Source organism: Oryzias latipes, chromosome 6 (assembly GCF_002234675.1).
Source record: "Oryzias latipes chromosome 6, ASM223467v1".
Lineage (NCBI taxonomy): Eukaryota > Metazoa > Chordata > Actinopteri > Beloniformes > Adrianichthyidae > Oryzias > Oryzias latipes.
The window spans coordinates 8,089,829-8,111,667 of NC_019864.2; the positions used below are offsets into that span (position 1 = coordinate 8,089,829).

The following is a 21,839-nucleotide window of genomic DNA, read 5'->3' on the forward strand; positions in this document are numbered from 1 at the left end:
TGTTTAAGTCTGAGTATTCACAGACACTCAATGTTAAACCTTTCAAACACCTAAAACACACAACTTTTTTTGCTTGTTGTGGATCCTCTGCTCTACTCACCGTCTGAAGTCAAACAAGGGTGTGGACACTTTACCCAGAAGCTCTGGGGCTTTCCTCTGTTTGTTGGAGTCTGGAGAGCCGCTGGCATTCTGGTTTAGCACCCCAAACAGAGTCAGGCTCAGTATGGATTCCAGTGGGAGTATGGCTATTGCTATGGGGAAACTTATCCTTAGAGAGAAGGGGGAAATGTCAGCAACAGACAGGTTCACTTCCTGCGTTATCAATGCTGCATGAGCTAATGGTGAAGGATAACATCCAAATAGAATGAGAATATATTCAAAAAGTTTTGTTGTACACGAATTTAGTTTAAAAGATTTAACTCATTTAACTCATTTTCTGTTTGTCTTTCAATTTTGATGAATAGAACTCACAGCTAATCAAATCACAGAATGCAGCATCTCAGAGCTAAAAAAAAATTCCTTAAGAGCAGATTGAAAAAAAAAAATTTAGCAACAAGTTTTATGAGAACTACAAATGTGCAGAGCAGTCAGTAGTTGGGCTTTGGTTAGCATGAATCACTGTAGTACTGTAATGTGGAAGCCCCTCTCTGCTGAGTTGCTCTGATAGCAGCTTTCTGCACGTTTGTGTTGTTTGGTCTGCTGTCTCTGAAGTTCTCCTAACATCCTCTTTGGAGTTCTGGTCTAATAAATTTGCTGGTTAATCCACCGTAGGGGTACCATGGTCCTTAAAGCAAGAGACACTACTTCTATGGACAGGAGCCAAATCCAGCAAAAACAAGCAAAAACAATCAGCTACTCTGAAATTCTAGTCAGATAAAGATAGAATGAAATGCTGTCAAGAATTTGGCAGCACTGACTTGATAAAACAAAGGCAATACCAGTAAATGACGGGGCTCTTTCCAAAATGAGGCAACTCCTCATATAACCTCAAGTAACCTGGATTATATTCCCCTACTGTTTAACTCCAGACTACAGGACATCAATTTAAATTAGTTAAAAATCTGATGTTCTTCTTATCCCACATAAGACACCTTTGGTGTTTTCTCTGCTCTAAGAGAGGCTTACAATGCTAACCCTAACCACCTGTCAGAGGTGATTTTTGAAGCTCTGTCCTAAGAAGCATCAAATGCTGGCTCTGTTAGACTCCGCTGGTGAAGAATGTCAATGATGATCTTCTGGACACCTGTCAAATTAAAGACCCACTCCTATCTTCTGCTGATCTATGGTCAAAATGTTCCCAGGGGTCTTTCAATTGTGATTATGGCGTTTTTAGACCAAATAAAAAAAACCTGTGTCATTTTATAGGATATAGTTTCTGCAGAGCGGCAGGAGTGCATTAGAAAGTTGCCTCTGAGATGTGGGTGGGACTGTTGGCGCAAAGCAACCCCACCCACCCTTCTCCTCTCTGTTGTGGAATGGAGCAGGGAGCTTGTGGACCGCCCGGTGTATTCTCTACATCAGTGTTTTTTCAACCAGTGTGCCGTGGGAGATGGTCAAGTGCGCCGTGGAGAAATTGCCCTGATTCACTGATCTAAAAACATTTTCCATTTCCAGGATTTCAGCTCTGTGTTCATCCAAACAGGCCCTGATAAAACACTGAGTAGTTAGGAATATAAAAGATCTTAAAATTACTTTTTCTTTGTGTTTATTTAATTCTATTAAAGACATTTTGATAAGAATCACGGTACCGCGATTTAGCTGCAGCTATAACTGTGTAAAGAAAAGTCCCGCCCCTTTAACTGTCTCCGCCAATCATTCTTGAAGGCTTAATCACATGTCATCAGTCTGACCAATCAGAAGTGGTTAAAGTCTTCACTTCCTTGTTCTTAATTCTGCTGATAAAGTCGCTCAGTTCTAACAGAAATACCAGCTAGAGCTCGTCTTTAGCTGGTGGTTCATCTCTTAGAAAAAAAAACAGCCGCAACTTCCTGCTTTTTCTGCCACAATTATCACAAAAATCCACGTGAGATTGCGTGCGGGGGGGGGGGGGGGGGGGGGGGGCTGTCGATCAATACAGACCATGAATTTCTGCTTCTTTTTTTTTTGGATGCTGGTGTTCCGCGGGATTTTTGTTAGGGTTAAAGTGTGAAAATGTTTATTTAGCGTCTTCTTTATAAAATATAAATAAATGTTTCAAGTAAATCCACTTTTTAATGACTTTCTATTCTATGGAGAAGCACTTGAACTATTCAATATTCAAAATTTTTGGGACTTTAAAAAAATTACCAACAAGTACTTTTTTTGCCTGTTAAAGGAGAAGACATTGAAATCATACAGAAGAATTCTGTTTAATTCGGCACTTTAGGAGTAAAACCACTGAGAAATTTGGACGATAAATGTTGCTTGCATCGTTTCATTTATACGCACTCTCAGCCTGCTTTTACTACCACCAATTTTCCCGTTTAGCTATAGTGTAGACCCATGAAAAAAAGACAAGAAATAAACAAAGGGGCAAGGACAGGACTTACAATTCATCCCATTTGATGTGGTAGAAGAAGCTTTTGTACGTGCCCACTTTCTTGGACTGGACTGGTTTGAACAGGTTTTTTCCATTGTGGGTAAGGGAACACATCAGGAAGTATTTCTCATAGCTGAAACAACAAAACAAACACTGGTTCAGAGTGTTTTTGTCTTGGACTGACAACAGAAACTGTAGATTACATTAGACATAAAAGCAAGTAAATTGTATAGAAATAATTCCATGTTTAAAATATAAAATGATATAAATATATCATAAAAAACAAAAAACAAAAGTCACTTTCTATGTATTTTGTCTAAAAATGTGATCACCCGAATTACTGTAAAGAGAGCTAAAAAAAAAAAAAAAAAAGGCTGCATCACCAAGTTTTAAAATGAGGCTTTAATATTTTTATCAAGTCAACTATAAACTGCTCCCAGTGTCTGTGGGAGGGGACGGAGTCTTTTACAAACCTCTGCATAGATTTAAAGAAAACTCACATGAGCCAACACCTACCATGTGAAAATAGCAGTGCAGCTGCAAAGTTAGTGCAAGGTGCAAATGTTTGCTCAAAGGTCATGCATTAAATGGCCTATCCCATGCTTAATCTTTTCTTTGAGCTTTTAAGTGTATTATAACATTCATTCCCCATAAAAAGAAACCTCAAAGCCATATTTTGATCTGTTCACGCATTTCTGAGTTTTCCTCTAAAAACCTGTGCTCTGAGCACCAGACCCTCCACAAAAACAAGTGGGTCATAGATAAGTGAGAACACCCCCTTGCAGGAAAAAATTCTGCTGCCAGCACTGCCCCATGGCTAAAACACACACACCCACTTTCTCTGTGAAGCCCGTAGTAATCTGCTAAAGTTCTGCATTAAAGTTCTGCTAAAGTTCTACATTAAACACATTCATCTTTGCTGATAATTGACTTTTTTTGCTAGTCCTATGTTCAGACTTCAAGGGCTTCTGGGGGAAACCTTTTATTAGTGTTCTCATTCATTCCCTGCGCCGCGCCTCTCACGCCCTCTACGCTACACGCACTCCTTCTTCTTACACACACACGCGGTTTCAGAAACACACACACATCCTCATTCTACAACAGAAGTTTCCGTCTCGCGGGGAAATACGACAAATTTAACACGTTCTAATAATTGATTTCCATTGTATTCATTGCCATCACAAGCTGCGTGCTTTCTTGAGTGCGTGACATGGCCGCCCACCGTAGGATTTTGTGTTTGTGTGTTTATTACTGTTCTCCTTCACTCTGTAACACCAAACATGAACGTGCACTGTTAGATTTCGATGTATATCACTACAAGTTTTGTTTGGGAACTATTTTGTGCAAGTTACGTGTCTGTATAAATAAAGGCGGAGCCTCCTGCCCCGTGTTCTTCATGGGTGTCAGGCTTCATGGCTACCAGACAGGTACACTTGGTGACAACAGAAAAGAAATGATTGTAGTAGTGGTCCAACTAGGTTACAAATCAATATTCATTAATGATATGCAGCATTGGAAACATTTCTAAATGCCTCATAAAGAAAGTATGTTCGCATAGCTTTTTACGTACCCTTTAGAATTACCTAATTGCAGATGTGAGGCAAAGAAACCTCCATAAGCTAGCAGTTTTCTTCTTGTACTACTATAACAATAAATTGTATTTACTATGATGATAAACTCATGGCTATAAGAACAAGCAGCCACTGCTGAGTGCCATCTGTTTTGGCAGCTCCGGCATGAAACCTGGCACCGACAGAGGCCACAGATGGATGACACATGAGCCACAACAATGCCAAACACTCAGACTTTAATAAATCAGCATTATAGTAAAACCACAACACAAAAGACGTGGTTTGCTACTCATCTGAGCTACAAAATCTGTCTCTGTGGCACTGCGCAGTGTGCAACTCAACACTTTTATGTCTGTTTTTGAATGCTGATACAATATTTGTTGGCATCCTAAAATAACTGCCAGAGCTGGCTGTGCCAGAGTCAACAGGCCTGCTCAAAGGGAGTTATTCTGACGAAGGCCTCTGTCTGTTTTCTGCCAACCAGAAAATTACCATAGAAGGCTTCAAAGCCAAAAATGTCACAAAAACACAGTTTAAAAGGAGCATCTGCCCAGAATCCTTTGTAGGTGGCTTTAATTGTAACTCATTCTAGCCCTTTTTAAAATGAAGATGTTGTAAATCTAAGAAAGTGAATAAAGATGCAAACCGTGTGTTCCATTTTTGTGAAGTTTGAAGGTTTTTAACCCTGGACAAGACTCCTAAATCGATCCTAGTTGGTGACACATGACTACATGAGGATGGAAATTCAGGCTTGGCTCTTTTCCAAACACAAACAGGAGATAAAGTCTGGGTGAAACTAAAGCCCGCATGGAAAAAGAAGAGACACGGAGAGCAATACCAGAGGTGTCTAATCCAAGAAAATGAGGGTACCAGGTGAGTCAGCACACCTAGAAAACCAACACTATAGCTCTGCAGCATCCTAGGAATGCCTTCTAAAATCTCTTTTATAAAGTTTAAATAAACACCCATGCTCCTGACTTGTGTATTTTCTTAAAGATCATCCATATCAATATAATAACTGAAACCGTACCGCTGAATTTACTAGAACAATATTCCATCTGTGAGTGTGAGAGAATTCAGGAAATTCAGGAGAAATAAGAACGTGACACTCTGACTGGAGCTTTTGAGGTCAAATTTCGTTCATACTTTCCAACGTGTCAACAGCATTTTTCAGACTGTCCAGATAATAACCAGAGGCTTTCACTGAGGAGGAAACTTCAGAGTGCATAAACAGCTTGCAACATTAGTCTGTATGTGCTCCCTTCATCCTCTACAGACACAAAGCGAAACTAAGAAGCCAATTAAAACTGTAATTTTAAAGGCTAATATTTTCTACATAATTTGTTTGAACAGAAAACAAACAAAAATTGTATCAATAATTGTGCTTTCATGTATTTCCTCTAAAAAAACAGAAGTTTTAACAGGAAGAATTTTTTTTGAATTTTTGGGGTTTAATAAACAAGGTGATGGGTTACCTGCTGACCCATGTGCCTGGGATGCCGTGCATGGCAAACAGAGTGAACTGCAGATGATCTGTTGTTCCAGAAGCTTCTTTGACACCCCTCCCCTCTGTGGCGTCCCCTCCTTCTACAACCTGGGGCAGAGGAGGGGAGGTGAAAGAAGGCGACGGGTGACAAAAGGAGCGCAGGTACAGCTTGGCAAGGTCACAGACGGCCTTTGTTAGCATGGCCATGCTCTCCTCCACAGGGCCGGAGACACCTGTTGGGGTCAGGTATGCATCAGTGTGAGTTCAGGGAGATCAGAAAACGAGAGATGAGGTACAGGACATGCAAATGCAATTTAAAAAAAAAAAGCAAAATGAGTAGAAGCTTTAAGCATAAACAGAACAGGACTCACCATTGGATGACTGACCAGAGGATGTGGTCCCCAACTAAAAAACAACACAATGGCTTTATAATGATGACATTTTTTATCCCGATGATAAAAGTGTTGGTAAATGCCCTTGTCTCACCTTTGGTGAGCTTGACTGGGCCAGGTTGGCAGAATGGCGTAGTCTTTTGACTGCCTCTGTAATAGCTCGAGTCTCCACCTCGTCTAAAGCACAGCAGAGGTTCTTCACAGTCTGCACCACCCTGTCCACTGTCTTAAACTGAGTATTCTGCACAAAGCGAGAAAAAGCAGACCAGTCACCGCTTAGACTGACAACAGTTTATGTTCAAAGTTAGTCAAAAAGATCACAATCAGTGGTCCAGACCTCAGAGGAAATTAAACCAACAGCTCACATTCAGAGCAGTTTTCTTGTACAACCACCTTTATGATCATTGACAAATCCAGAAAAGTGTTTTGAAAGCGTGTTTTCTTAATTTTTGCTGAGCTATTTAGATTTTCATTTCAGATTTCAGATATTCACACTGCATCAGGAGGAAGAAAAGTCCCTAGCTGTTGTGAGAAATTGGCCTCTTGTCTTTATTAAATTATTTTTATCATAGCCAGGAAGATAAGATAAACATATTCATCCTTCTTTTGCACTTTAAGATCTTCACAGGAACTACATGTACCTCATTTTGCAAACAGCTGTTAACTTGATTGTGATATCCTTCCAAATAGTCAGCAAGCCCTTGTCTGAAATAAAAACAAAGTTATGCTAACTTATTGTGGGTGAAAGTCAGACAATGTGAAATAATAAGAAACCAAAAAAAACAAAACACAAAATCAAAGCAATACAGAGTGTAGATCTGGAGCCACATTTTCCAAATAAAGCTATATTGATACCAGGAATGGTCATACCTGGTGACATTCTCCTTGAAAGGCCTCTCTACCTGCCCCAGGTGTTTCTCTAAATCTATTCGGGAGCTGTCATCGTCAGACTAAGGAAGAACATAGATTTGACCATCAAACACATGAGCTGAAGTAAGGCAAAAACATGATTGTAATTGTACCGAAAATATTTTTTTCAATGTTTCAATGGAGAAAATGTGGATAACAAGTCAGAGTGTTGTCTAGATGCCACCATCAGGAGATTATGCCCTAAGTTGATAAAGTGACTTACAGTGCGTGCCAAGTCCCTCCTCATTGTGGAGTGAGAAAGCAGTTGCAATGTGATCTCATTCTCCCACTTCCTGCAGTTCTGGACATACTCATGGCTGCCAAGGCTGTGTTTGCTGTGGCACAGAGGGACAACGGTCAAAAATATCCCACAGCATGGCAGAAAATGATCAATCATTAGATGCTCCTACATAAACAAAGCAGGTCTCCTCAGATTTTCCAGTTACATAGATTTGCCTTTGATTACATTTTATTTGACAGCAACACACAACCAGGATAGAATTAATCTGCCTCCTTTGTGTAGCTTCCTAACTGAACTTAAAAAGACCCACTCCGATAAAGATTGTGTTTTTGGTGTCATTAACATGTTCTTGTGGCATTTTTCTGAGTGCATTTTTATTCAAATCGTTGCGAATCAGAAGCGGATGAAAAAATGTCATCAGAAAAAGATCTTACTTATGTTGTAATAGCTACAGTGGCAGGCAAGTGGCACAAGATCCCTACTCCGCTCCCTGTTCTGATGCATCCACTTCCAGACAAACAGATCCATGTATGAGCTGGAATCTGGGTCTAAACTGTACGGCTGGATAGCTCTTATATTGATTGCAAATCTTTTTTCACCGTTAATGATAGGTTTGGAGTTTGAGGGGCTGTAAGCTGAAGGGAGAGCATGTAAACAGAGAGCTCTCAGCAACAAGGAGGGGTTGCTCTACACCAGGTGATGTTCTAATGAACTACTGCTTCTCTGCAGAAACTATGTTCTGGAAAACAACACAGGTTTTTTGATTTTGGCTAAAAATGGCATAATCATAACTAAATAAATAAAAATAATAATAAAGACCACTGGAAACACTTTTACAATACATGTAACGATTATCTGAGTGGATCTTTAAAGCAGTATATAAAAAATGTTCACTTATGTTAACATTTATCCTGCTGTTTAAGTGCACCTGCCATCTTAAGCCCCTTTCCTGACAGTCTGACCTGTAATGGAAAGAGGGGCATCATTCCCATGCATCCTAGATTAGCATTAGTGCTGGAGATTAAGGGGTGGGGCAGGAAAGAATAACATTTACCAAGACATTGGGAGTGTGTGCCAAAACAAGAGTGACAAATTAAGATGGAGTAGAGAGAAAAGGACATAAGAAAACACATGAAGCATGTTAAAGCTCGTGGGAAAATATGTTTCTGGAGGTTTATAACATGCCCGTGTTTTGAAAATACTCACTTCTGCAGCACTTCCTCCCGACCACAGACTTTGAGCAAATAACTGGAGAAGTCCACTTGGTTCAGGTCATCATGGACCCAGCAGAGAGTCTGGCTTATCAGGAGCTCCACTGGAGAACTCACTGGACAACCACAACAGATCGGATGGAGGCAAAGTGATTGGGGGTTGGTGGTGGAGAACAGAGAAAAGAAAAGAATTTGAAAACTTGAAACTTCAGCAAAACCTTTTGCTCCATAAAACAAACTTTGTCTGCAGCAACATCTGAATATTTCTGTAATCTTCCACGGGAACCAAAGAAGATGCCAAACCCAGAATTTCTAAATCATAGTTGACTTATCCTAGTATCAGTTATGATGAAATATAGATAGATAATTTTCTCATGTTCCATCAACATGAACAGGTTTAGTGTTTTTCTCAAAACACTGAAAATGTGTGAAACTTGGATGTCATTATAGTCAGAATTCCTCTCAAATCAGAGGAATCTCAGTTGTGTGTTCTCATTGTCCTTGAGGAATGGAGGGTTAAAGCTCCTAATGCGTTTGCATGTGCTCAGTTAACCAATGTGTCCAGCCAAGCTTGGTCGGATGCAGAAAGTAACCTGACACACAGCAGATTCCTGCTGCTTTTCCAACGCTTCAGAGCTTACAGGAACCACTCTTCAAATACACAAACTCAGACTCACAAACACAAAAGCAGATAAAGATTATTTTGCTCAAAGAAACTTCTCAACTTTGGCCCGAGATCCTCTGCTCAAGTTACTTCAGTCACAGAGCAAGACCACTCCTGCCTCCAGGAATAACAGACCACCACCCTGCAGAGGAATGGTGAGTCTTTTTCTGCAGCCTGGATCAGAGCTGGATGTTTTTGTGGCGATAGTGGTGCTGCCAGCATAGAACATGTGATACAGGTGAAACATGGGTGTTTCCAAACCAAGTGATCAGACTGACCACACCTTATCCATGTTTTTTCACAGCAAAGACAAGGCCATTTAGGAACTAACGAGTGAAAAGAAAGCAAAAGTTATTAAGTTAATTACTTAATCGTTTCCCTCACAGGATGAGCAAAATGCCGCAAAAAATGTGTTAGCAAATAGCTAATAACATCATATGTACAGGATCATGTGTGATGTTAAAATAATATTCGATAAAGTTCAAAATCAACAGTTGCAGGATTGAAGAACCATTCTGAGGAAAATTGAGTTTTGGGTGTTTTTAACATGTTCTTGTGGCATTTTTCTGATGATGAAGACATTTATAAAGCAAATTAAGCTTAAAAATGCATTTCTGATTATTTCCTTATTCAAATCATTGTGAATCAGGAGCAGGTGAAAAAATGTCGATTGCAAATGATCGTATTTGAGACGTAAAAAGTACGTTGGGCGGGCCACAAGCTTCCCGTGCCGTCCCATTCTGATGCAACCACAACTCAGGTGAATTTCAAATGAACTCCTGCCGCTCTACAGAAACTATGTCCAAAAAAACTACACAGGTTTTTTTATCTTGGCTAAAAACGGTATAATCATAATTGGAAGACCACTGGGAACACATTTAAAACAGCTCAAAAGATGATCAGAATGGGCCTTTAAAGAGCTTGAGAAAAGCTACGTATGAGAAGATCTCTCTCTCAGCACTTGTTAAATCAACAAGGCAACTATTTTAACAATGTGGAAAGGATGACTGCAATTCCTCAAGAAGCAAATAAAGATTTATTTGGCAAGTCCAATAGTCACACAGTCATTTAGAGACAGAGGGAGAAGCAAACACGTACATAAACACATGGGAGGAAAGGGAAGACAATTAGTCAAACTGTTTCTTACAAATCATTAACTTATAAATGACCAAAAAGATGGACAGCCAAGTCATTTAAAGGTCAACAGTCTGACTCAACAAGCAGAACTGTTCCCGTTTATCAGAAGTTCAAAAAACAGACTGAACAGGCTGTAAAAACATCTCGGCTAAAACAAAACTGTTTTGTGTGCTTCAAGTCATATTACCTAAACTCCACCAACCAAACAGCTTTCCAACTGGTGAGTGAAGAACTGCTTAAAAATTCTGGATGCAGTTTTTAATCCTAACATTAGAACCAATCCAAACAATGATGGTAACTCCTCCATGTTTAATTATATATATACTTTTTGTCTACTCTTCACATTCATAATATTACCAACACTGTAAGGTAACTAACCGACCCTGTTAGTTATTTTAGTATGTGACCCATACAAAAATAAAACACTACCACATGTAACTTTAGCTTATTCAAGTTTGATTTTTTTTCAATAATGTACAACCTTAGTTAGCATTTATTTAAAAATGGAAAGGCAAAAAAAGATTGCAGCTTTGTAGCTATGAGGTTTTCTCTGACTTGTTTAAATATTTCTTTGTTAACATTATCCATTGATCTACTGAAAGAAGCTCCCTAATGGACTCCTGACTCCATCTTTAAAAGGTTTAAAAAATAAGCAATCTTCAAGATGTCTGAGCTGCAGATAAAATCTTGAATACAACTAGAAACATTTCCATAAAATTCTCCTTTTTATTTTAAATGTAGGCAGTTTTTTTGTGTTCTGAAAGTTTAATTGAAATTTGTATCTGTTGCTTCATCGGATGAAACTTCTGGTCTTTCACAACTGTCTGTACAGACAGTTAAATTTAGAAAAACATGAGGAATGATTGAGACAAATTGATAAAAGAATTACAGTATTAAGGAAGAAGCTCTTCCGAACAGATGATTTGATTCTGAGACAGAGATTTGATTCAAAGACAGGACATGGATGAATGTTAAGGATGTCTGATAGAAGTGACTTCCAGAGGTGAAGACAGAACAAGAAGAAAGCTCAGCTTACTGAGTTGCTGAGTTGGTCAGAGACACAGGAGGATGAAGATCTTTGAGAGCAGGTGGAGATAAAAATACGGAGGAGGACAGACAAATATGGAGGTAAGAGGTGGTAAAGGGACCTGAAAGTATTTCGAAGAGAATTCTGAAAGGAACAGGGAGCCTGGAGTACGTTCAGGGTTGGGGGTGACGTGGTGAGGAAGTGTTGTTCCAACCAAACTGTAAAAATCCTCAAGTCCAATTATTTGGTTGGTTTAAAAAAAAATGCAGAAATTTTAAGAGCAACTAAAACTGCACATTTTGTGACACGTCTACAAATGATTCATCATTGCAGACATTTACAGAAATGTCACTGGGTAATTTTGGCATGATTACACTTTAAGGCAATAAAAATTTAAGAAAGTAAGCTCCAAATTATTTTGCAACGGTAAATAAAGATGAACAGGGAAACGGTCAATATATATATATATATTGATGCTTCAATATATATATATATATATATATATATATATATATATATATATATATATATATTGAAGCAGAACTCACTATGAGGCTCCAGTCTCTGCTGCGGATTTCATAAACAAACACATTCTTAAAAATTGAATTTTTAATGTAGATTTGCAAAGATTGCAGCATTCATTCATTGACATTAAGTTAGATTTACATCAGTATAAACTAGAAGTAAAATGCCTCAAATGCTGAGATCCATATATTTAGTTAAATTGCTTTAACAACAATTAAGGTTACCAGTCTTTCATCCATGGTGGGTGCTTACCATCACAGGTGAAGGTTACCGGCTCCCGAGATCCAGAAATTTCGATGGAAACTTTGACAGAGTTACTGTTGTCGCCCCCGTCGCCCCTCTGAGCGATAACCGGGCTAAGGACGAAGCCCGGGTTTGTGGAAATGTCGTCATTAGGGAATTTGGAGCGCAAGCTAGAAGACGAAACAAAAGACCATTTTAAAATTATTCAGCTTTGATGGCACGTAAAAATTAAAATGCACAAAGCAAATGTCAGCCAGAAACACAGACGCTTCATTTTACACAAAAGTCAGGATGGGTAAAGGTCAAGGAAGAAGAAAACCCTCTCAAGAAATACCACGTTGATGCATTCTAAAAGTCACACAAACCTTACAATTTTGCAGTGATGTAGAGGTAGAAAGCAGACAACACATTACAAGAAAATGCACTTATTGTGTTAACATGCAAGAGTCTAAGATACAATCAAATCCATAAAGAGTCTTGCATGTCTTTTTAGCGAGTTGATAAGATTTGTAGAGTACAGCTGCATCAGTGATGCAGAAATGACAAATAAAATTCTGTTGTATTTGTTGAACACATTTCTAAAGACACATCACTTGAAGAAGTGATGGACAGACTTGTGTGTTCAGCCCAGTCCATCAGTTGTAAAGAAAATACTCAAGACTGCTTATGTACTCCAGGTCTGTCTACTTAGTTGTGTTTAAAATAAAGTAACTATGAAAATAAGTCAGTCTTTAGACACTTCTGCAGTTCACTAAAACTGATGTCAAATGATAAATAAAAGAGGAATTTTTGGTTAATATGTGCCAAACAATACCTATGAGACATTAGTAGTGATGTATGCAGCATGCAACGAAAGCTTAACTCAGAAAACAAGCGTTAATGAAAGTCTTTCCACATGCACTGAATGTAAACAGATTAAATAGCAGTCACTATCAGTAACACTTTGGCTGTCATGGCAACAGCAGGAATCTTACGTTGCCACATCTTTACAAAAGGCAGCAATCTCCAGGTTTTGTGCATCCTCCTCATCCTGGGCACCGTTTGCCTTTAAAGCTTTTTCTTTTCCTTTGTCCTACAGGAGTCAAACACAAACATGGTCAGGTAACCAGAGTAACAGATGAGGGACCTGCAGATTTACTCAGCTGCTTTAAACAGAAGCCATGTGGACAGAGACAGGCAGCCTGGTGAAAGACTTTTGTTGTTCTGATCTGCTGATACCAGCTCAGGATGATCTAATAACAGAAATAAATCTTTATCTGATTAATAGAGTGAAACTCCACGAAGAAACCTGAAAATGAGGATCTAAACATGCCTTTTATATATGAGAAAAGAAGATGTTGATCCATCTTTTTCCTTCACTCTCACACACACAAACAAAACTAAATCCTCAGACAGCTCTATTACAGAATTAATCTGACAGATTCCTGGAAACCAGCCGGCTGCTAAGGACTGTGCTTTTTAATGCTGTCTGATTGCCAGCAACTCAGGAATGTGCTTCCTGTGGCACAGGAAATGAGAAATAGAAAAAGGCTCCACCCCTTCCCACAAAGGCTCTGGGCTGTCTGTGGAAAAAAAAAAGCTCCGTCATGGCATCATGGCTTGCAAATCTGTGTCAGTCACATCAATCCTGACACGATGGAATTAAAGAGGGCGGATAGAAATAAATGCTTAGGAAGTCAGAAAAGTTTTTCTCCTTCAAAGCTTCAACAACATTGAAACTGGACAACCAAGAATGTGTCTCATGCCATTTTTAGGCGCCAATGGGAGAATGTTTTTGCACTTGCCAAGAAAAAAAAACCCACATTTCTTTTCGTACTTTCCTTAACTTTTCAAAGCTGGAAAAATGTACAAGTAATCAAAGGTCAATATTAATATATCTTACTTTTTCTAAACTTCAAGAGAGAACAAAAATGTTCAGAAACTTTGTCAGAAACTGGCTTTTCTGACATATCCTCTTTTCTCTGCTCTCTTCAGCTTTTAAAAAGTCCATATTAAGACAGTCAAAACAATTCATTTATGCAAAAGGCTATAACCTATATCAGCTGAATGTTGTCACAGTGATGTAATTGATAAGATTCGGATATAAAAAAAGAAATTTTTATATCTTAAAAGAAAGAGGCAGGGGCATTCAAGTGCTTGCTTTACTGATGTCACCGTGGGTTATGTGTTGCCAGATTCATTTTAGATTTTATTAACCGAAAAGTGTAGTTTGGAAAGAAAAAAATTTTTTTTCAAAAAGGACTGTTGATTTTTAAAGGGCCTATATCTTGCAAAATCAACTTTTTTGAGTTCTTAAGTGTATTATAATGTTTATTCCTTACTATAAGCAACAGCAAAGCGGTATAGTGTTTTGATCCATTCACGCATTTCTGAGTATTCCTCTAAAAACCTGTGCTCTGAGCACCAGCCCCTCCCCACTCATGAAAACAATCAGGTTCTCATCACATTGTGACGTGCTTCCAGGAAGAGTCTGCACTGCCAGTACAAGTTAACACACACAAACACAATTTCTACACTTGTTAAAAAGAAGCTTTTTTTACAATGAAAATACTCCATGTTTTATCCATATTTGAACTTTGCATTCATCTGTCTAATTATTGCTCAAAGAAAGCGATAAAGTTATACAGTGAGGACCATAAATATTTTGACAGAGACACTTTCTAATTTTGTTTCTGTACATCACCACAGTGAATTTTAAATAAAACAACTCAGATGCCATTGAAGTGCAGACTTCCAGCTTTTATTCCATGGGTTGAACATAAAGATTGCATAAAAATGTGAAAAACTAAAGCATTTTTTAAACACAATCCATTCATTTCATGGGCTCGTAAGTAATTGGACAAATGAAAGAACTGAAAACAAAATGGTCATTACTAATATTGGGTTGAAAAGCCTTTGTTGGCAATGACAGCCTGAAGTCTTGAACTCATGGACATCACCAGATGCTGGGTTTTCTCCTTCTGAATGTTCTGCCAGGCCTTTACTGCAGCGGCTTTCAGTTGCTGTTTGTTTGTGGGCCTTTCTGTCTGAAGTTTAGTCTTCAACAAGTGAAATGCTCAAAGGGGTTAAGATCAGGTGACTGACTTGGACATTCAAGAATATTCCACTTCTTTGCTTTAATAAACTCCTGAGTTGCTTTGGCTGTATGTTTTGGGTCGTTGTCCATCTGTATTATGAAACGCCGCCCAATCAGTTTGGCTGCATTCACCTGGATCTGCGCAGACAGTATGTCTCTGAACACCTCAAATTTCATTGGGCTGCTTCTGTCCTGTGTCGTGTCATCAATAAACACTAGTGTCCCAGTGCCACTAGCAGCCATGCATGCCCAGACCATCACACTGCCTCCACCGTGTTTTACTGATAATGTAGTGTGCTGTGGATCAGGAGCTTCTCCACGCCTTCTCCATACTTTTCTCTTGCCATCATTCTGGTAGAGGTTGATTTTGGTTTCATCTGTCCAAAGAATGTTTTTCCAGAACTGTGATGGCCTTTTTAGATGCTTTTTGGCAAAGTCCAATCCAGCCTTCCTATTCTTGAGGCTTATGAGTGGCTTGCATCTTGCAGTGTACCCTCTGTATCTACTTTCATGCAGTCTTCTTTTTATGGTAGACTTGGATATTGATCCGCCTACCTCCTGGAGAGTGTTGTTCACTTGGTTGGCTGTTGTGAACGGGTTTCTCTTCACCATGGAAATGATTCTGCGATCATCCACCACTGTTGTCCTCCGTGAACGTCCAGGTCTTTTTGCGTTGCTGAGTTCACCAGTGCTTTCTTTCTTTCTTTCTCAGGATGTACCACACTGTTGATTTTGCCACTCTGTAGCAATTTCTCACATGTTTTTTGTTTTTTTTTCCTGTTTTCTCACCTTAATGATGGCTCCTTTCACCTGCATGGAGAGCTCCTTTGACAGCATGTTGTCTGTTCACAGCAAAATCTTCAAAATGCAAGCACGAGTCCTCTAATCAACTCCAGGCCTTTTATCTGCTTCACTCATAATGACATAACAAGGGAATTGCCCACACCTGCCCATGCAATAGCATGGATGTCAATTGTCCAATTACTTACGAGCCCATGAAATGAAGGGATTGTGTTTATAGAATGCTTTAGTTTTTCCACATTTTTATGCAATCTTTTTGTTCAACTCATGGAATAAAAGCTGAAAGTCTGCACTTCAATGGCATCCGAATTGTTTTATTTAAAATTCCCTGTGGTAATGTACAGAAACAAAATTAGAAAGAATGTGTGTCTGTCCAAATATTTATGGTCCTGACTGTAAATGAGAAAAGAAACTGACAAAAATAGGGAAAAGGAAAAAATAGAAAAAGACACAAAGAAAAGCTAAAAATAAATTTTAAAAAAAGAACTGGAGGACAGCAGGGCAAGAAGGGGCTCCATCCATATGTCATTACCAAATCCGACTCCTGGATTAGTCTTAAACTTGGTTTAACTCGCAACATACGTTCAACTGCCACATATTTTGTACATAGAGCCCACAACAGTCGTAGAAACTGGAGTAGCTACACATGACTGCTTTAAACGCAGAAGCCCAAAATGTGCATTTACATGCGTTTTTTATTGGAAGTGGCCGCTTGAACATGCGTTGCCAAGGGTGATTTGAACATAGCTTAGGGGCATACTGTTTATGTCTAGATGTGGATTTTTCAGATAAAAATATACATGAGATAAGCTAAAGAACAGTTTATAATCACATTGATACACTCAGTCACTATTGCCCACACATGTTCACACACTGACTAATCCTCCTATGAGAATGCCAGTCCGTGTTACAATATTGCAGCAACAGGAACACGCTGTCCGGCTAAAAGAAAGACAGTTTAAGAAATATCACTGTATAAAGAGCCTTGCATAAGTGCAGCTTCCTCTTCTTTGACATAGCTCGGATCCATCAGACCTCACACGTACATGTCACAGTGAAAGCTGTGGACAAACAGTTTCATCGGAATCTAGAGTCAGAACTTTCAGCCCCTGTTAGGCTATTGTCATCTGGAAGACAGCATTTTCTTTCTGGGGGAGGTTGTTGGCCTCAGGGAGCTACGAAACTCTGCATGGTATGCAAGAATATGCAAGTGGGTGTTGTGTGAATTCCTGACAAAATCAAGGAACACTTAGGCTGGTGCCAGGAGGGTGAAAATGGGACAAAAACTTCTGACATCATACCCACCCTGAGAAGCAGCTCTATTTGCAAAGGTTGTAAGGAGGGAAAAAACAGATTGAAAGTGGATATAAGGGATTCTTTTTTTTTTTTTTTTTTTTTTTTACAAGATTTTACTAATCATGTATAAAAGTAATCAGGATCGTTGAAACCCTGATTGGTGTTTGTTCTGGCTTTGGCGGATGAGTGCAACGTAATTTAGAGAAGATAAAGTACGGTTTTTAGCTAAGGAAGGACAATATTGAACATATGTGATGAAATTTTCATCTACGGCTTTGGGTACCGTAATTTCCAGGCTATAGAGCACACTTGATTACAAGCCGTACCCTCCTGATTTAATGAAGATACACCATTTTTTTCATACACAAGCCTTATTTGTATACAAGCCGCATATTGTGGTTTCAACTGGTGCGTCACTGATTACCTTGCCCTGAATACTAAGAGACCTCATTAGTCTCAGAGAGGGAGAAGTTGGGAGACCAGTAGTTTAGCCTATTTATTTGAACACACCCACATCTGCCAAACAGCATGGAACTGACTTCAGCTCACAGCTCCCTCAGTCATGGTGAGAAAATTCACACTCAGTTTCCCCACTTCCCATGAGTCTTAGGGGTTTAAGGTGGGGCTAACCCCCCGTTTGCCACACTGTGTTGTAGATTGATGATGTATGTGTGCTGAAACCGTGTGCGTGTTTAAGAAAGAGCAGGGATCTGCAGCGGGACGCGAGAGCAGCTCTCCCCTCTTTTCGCCTGTGACACGACAGTAACATGGCCGCAATGTGGAAATAAAAGGGCTGGATGAAAAAACATACCAGTAAAAGAGAGCAGCAGTGACTTAAAAGCGTGCGCAGCGTGTGCGCCAGAAGTTTCCTTCCACAACAGTGAAGGAAACTTCTGGCACGTAGCAGACAGGCTTTTCCAAACCCGTTGGTGATGGTGGATTTTTTTCACACTGCTTTTAACGATTGCTCTTAACTTGAAAGCTGCGTCATATTGTAGTGGCAGAAACATGCACGTTGGGTCTAATGGCACCAAAGGATTGTGGGATGCGGCTGAGCATGGGTGTTTCTTTTATTGCACTTTGACTTAAGTGTCTAAGAGCTGAAGTCAGGTTCATGCTGTTTGGCTACTTGTGTGTGTGTCAAAGCATTCACACTTGTTGCTTGACATAAAACTATGCAGGCAGCATCCCCTCCGAGACCGCCGGAGCGCTCCTGGCGGCCGTTAAATAAAAGCATAAATTAACCGCACCATTGAATAAGCCGCAGGGTCGAAGGTCGTGACAAAAGTCTTATAGTCCGGAAAATATGGTAATCAACTCCAATTCTCAAAGCCCACTTGCTTTTTTTTTTTAGGTGACCGTGTCCTTATCATGGCTGACTACCTGGATCAGGTGAGCCAAGTCACCCAGAAGCTGAAAAGGCAGACGTGTTTGGAAAAACACCTGACATAAACAAGCTTTATGGTGATTTAGATTCACTGTGTACCTAATACAAACCCACTTTTGGTGCTTCAAAACCTAATTAATGTCAATATTTATGAACAACGCATCATGGAGAAGGTGACCATGAAAGATACAAGCTCGTTTACTTTCTGATTATAATTCTGCTGCAGAAAAGGTTTTTGCTAACCTTTTTTTTTTAAAGAGGGGACAGGTTGGGTAAGAGTTATTAAAATGACTGGAGTTATTCACTCACCAATCTGTAAACAAACATCATTTACAAGCTAAAATAAAAACATTTTTTTTATACATTTTGCTCTTGGCTCTGAAGACCAGCGGGTTCTGCCTCAAGACAATAAAAGGAAACAGTGCTTGAAATTCTTTGATTTGTGCACATTTAATTTGTGCAACAACAAAAGAAAAAAACAAATTTTTGCAAACCATTATCCTGTTTTCATAGCATTAATTTTGGTTAATTTTAGGCAGAAATGGCTCTATGGGGTCTGCTCTATTCTATTTAGTGACATAAAAATGACCTTTTTGACTTCAGCAAATGTTTTATAATTATGATGGAACAGGCTATGACTGTGTAAGCAATCTATTACAGGTTTGTGTTTATAAACCTTTTATGTAAAGAATGTTTTATTTTGTTTTAAACAGTGTAAAAAACAATGCTGCATAGAACTGAATATACCACCTGCTCTATGAGGTTCCATTTGTGCCAAAAATCTGTTTTTGTGTCCACTGTCTATGTCTTTGGTCGTCTCACTTTGTCGTCAGGACTTAGCAACCGTTGCTACTGTCGATAGCTACTGTCGATAGCTACTGTCGATAGCTATTGTCGTTAGCTACTGTCGTTAGCTAGGGTGTTTGCTGCTGTCGTTAGCTACGACGTTTCCCCGTGTTTTGTCGTTAGATGTTTTCGTTTTTCAAATTTTGCCGAAGTCGTCAGAAAAGTCCTTTGTAAGGCCGGTAAATTTTTTCCTGTACTACCACGGAACGAAAAAGAAATGTTTATCAAAGCAGACGTCAGGGTTAACCATGACAACACGTTTTTAAGATGAACTTTATTTTGATATTCCCTCAAACGCGTATTGCCAGAAGGGGGGGGGGGGGGGGGGCTTGCATACAACGCTTGAAACGAAAACAAAGTGGCGCATTACCGCCACCACCTGATCTGGAGGCGAACTACTTCTATTTAACGCGGAGAATGACACATAATAAATATGAACATTTTACGAAGACTATTTATGAATGTGCTGTGTTCTGATCATGAAAAACGTGGTTGATTTATTAATAATAAAATTACAAACACATTGGTGTTGATTTAATGTATTTGTTCAGAAATAAACCCTCAAGTCATTAGTCCATGGCAATATTTATTTTTTTGCCGCTGAACGATTTACGGGGGCCTTGCAAGGAGGCCTTTAAAATATCTTTGATGAGTTACCTTCTCAAATTTTAGTGGGTCGAGTCACTAATTATGAATATAACAGTCGAAAACTGACTGGTTTTTGAGCTTTTCTTTTTAATCTATTTATGTGACCATGAGATGGCGCACTCGGGACCACATAAGGCTCTTATTAGCCCGTCTGATCCTCGTTTATCCATCAGATTTGTAACAACATATTTTATAAAGATCAGTCATTTTTCAAAATAATTTGAAATAATAGTTTCATCACAAGATTAAATTAAAGCCACACTCTAAATAACTTTAAACGGGAACGTGAAAGCGTTGTACGCTGCACCCCCCCCCCCTTTCTGGGATTGCGCGTTTGCAGGATTGTCAATAAAGTTTTTTTTTTTTAAGTGTTTTGTTCCGTGATAATACGGGAAACAATTTATCGACCGTACAAAAGAGTTCTCTGACGACCTTTGCAAAATTTGAAATACAACAAGATCTAAGGACACGACATGGTGAGAGAACGTAGCAAACGACACTAGCAACGGTTGCTAAGGATCTTCCTGACGACACGTGAAACGACTTGGCAAACGACACTAGCAACAGTTGCTAAGGATCTTCCTGACGACATGGTGAGACGACGTAGCAAACGACACTAGCAACGGTTGCTAAGGATCTTCCTGACGCCGTAGTTAGACGACATGGGATAAGGACAATGACAAAGATAAAGTTTAAGGATAAAGCAAGCATATACATCACAAAGTTAATACAAAGTAATAATCAAAGAATCATGGGCATGCAGAAGATATTGCTTAGTAATACATAGACATGAACCAATGTAAAATGAACTCGTTCAATAGACATAGACAATGAGCCCAAAGCATAGACAGTGGACGCAAAAACACGATCAGTAGACATAGACAATGGACCAAAGACATAACAGTAGACGCAAAAACACATTTTGATATTTTTGGCACAAATGGAACCTCATACTGCTCAACTTATAATGTGCAACTATGTCTTAATGAATTTAAGAATTGATTATGAGCAAAAAATGACCAAAACGTTTTTCTTAAACTGCTTCAAAGAAGAGATGTGTCCAATGAGTGTGTCCAAGAATTTCATTTAAAAGTCATGTGGAAGTTTCCTGAAAAATGGTCACAGAACAGGTTTAAAGAAATCTCATCTAAATCTGCCCTCATGTCCTTAACGTGCCCTTGCTTTTGTTTACACCTGCAATTTGTGCACCTCTGGCCTATGAGGTTCCATTTGTGCCAAAAATATCAAAATGTGTTTTTGCGTCTACTGTTATGTCTTTGGTCCATTGTCTATGTCCACTGATCGTGTTTTTGCGTCCACTGTCTATGCTTTGGGCTCATTGTCTATGTCTATTGAACGAGTTCATTTTACATTGGTTCATGTCTATGTATTACTAAGCAATATCTTCTGCATGCCCATGATTCTTTGATTATTACTTTGTATTAACTTTGTGATGTATATGCTTGCTTTATCCTTAAACTTTATCTTTGTCATTGTCCTTATCCCATGTCGTCTAACTACGGCGTCAGGAAGATCCTTAGCAACCGTTGCTAGTGTCGTTTGCTACGTCGTCTCGCCATGTCGTCAGGAAGATCCTTAGCAACCGTTGCTAGTGTCGTCTGCTACGTCGTTTCACGTGTCGTCAGGAAGATCCTTAGCAACCGTTGCTAGTGTCGTTTGCTACGTTCTTTCACCATGTCGTGTCCTTAGATCTTGCTGTATTTCAAATTTTGCAAAGGTCGTCAGAGAACTCTTTTGTACGGTCGATAAATTGTTTCCCGTATTATCACGGAACAAAACACTTTAAAAAAAAAAAAAAAACCTTTATTGACAATCCTGCAAACGCGCACTGCCAGAAAGG

At 39.2% G+C, this 21,839-nt stretch overlaps 1 protein-coding gene across 1 annotated transcript in view; it reads right to left on the minus strand.

Annotated features, from left to right (window-relative positions):
• pik3c2a (phosphatidylinositol-4-phosphate 3-kinase catalytic subunit type 2 alpha) overlaps window positions 1-21,839 on the minus strand; it is a 58,753-nt gene that overhangs the window by 13,285 nt on the left and 23,629 nt on the right. Inside the window, exons 3-13 of the mRNA XM_011475791.3 lie at window positions 12,899-12,996; window positions 11,934-12,094; window positions 8,324-8,444; window positions 7,100-7,211; window positions 6,838-6,917; window positions 6,609-6,672; window positions 6,062-6,208; window positions 5,947-5,980; window positions 5,565-5,808; window positions 2,529-2,651; window positions 101-268 (exon numbers count right to left, since the gene is read on the minus strand). Coding sequence (XP_011474093.1) covers window positions 101-268; window positions 2,529-2,651; window positions 5,565-5,808; window positions 5,947-5,980; window positions 6,062-6,208; window positions 6,609-6,672; window positions 6,838-6,917; window positions 7,100-7,211; window positions 8,324-8,444; window positions 11,934-12,094; window positions 12,899-12,996 — 1,352 coding nt within the window. The remainder of the gene's footprint in view (window positions 1-100; window positions 269-2,528; window positions 2,652-5,564; window positions 5,809-5,946; window positions 5,981-6,061; window positions 6,209-6,608; window positions 6,673-6,837; window positions 6,918-7,099; window positions 7,212-8,323; window positions 8,445-11,933; window positions 12,095-12,898; window positions 12,997-21,839) is intronic.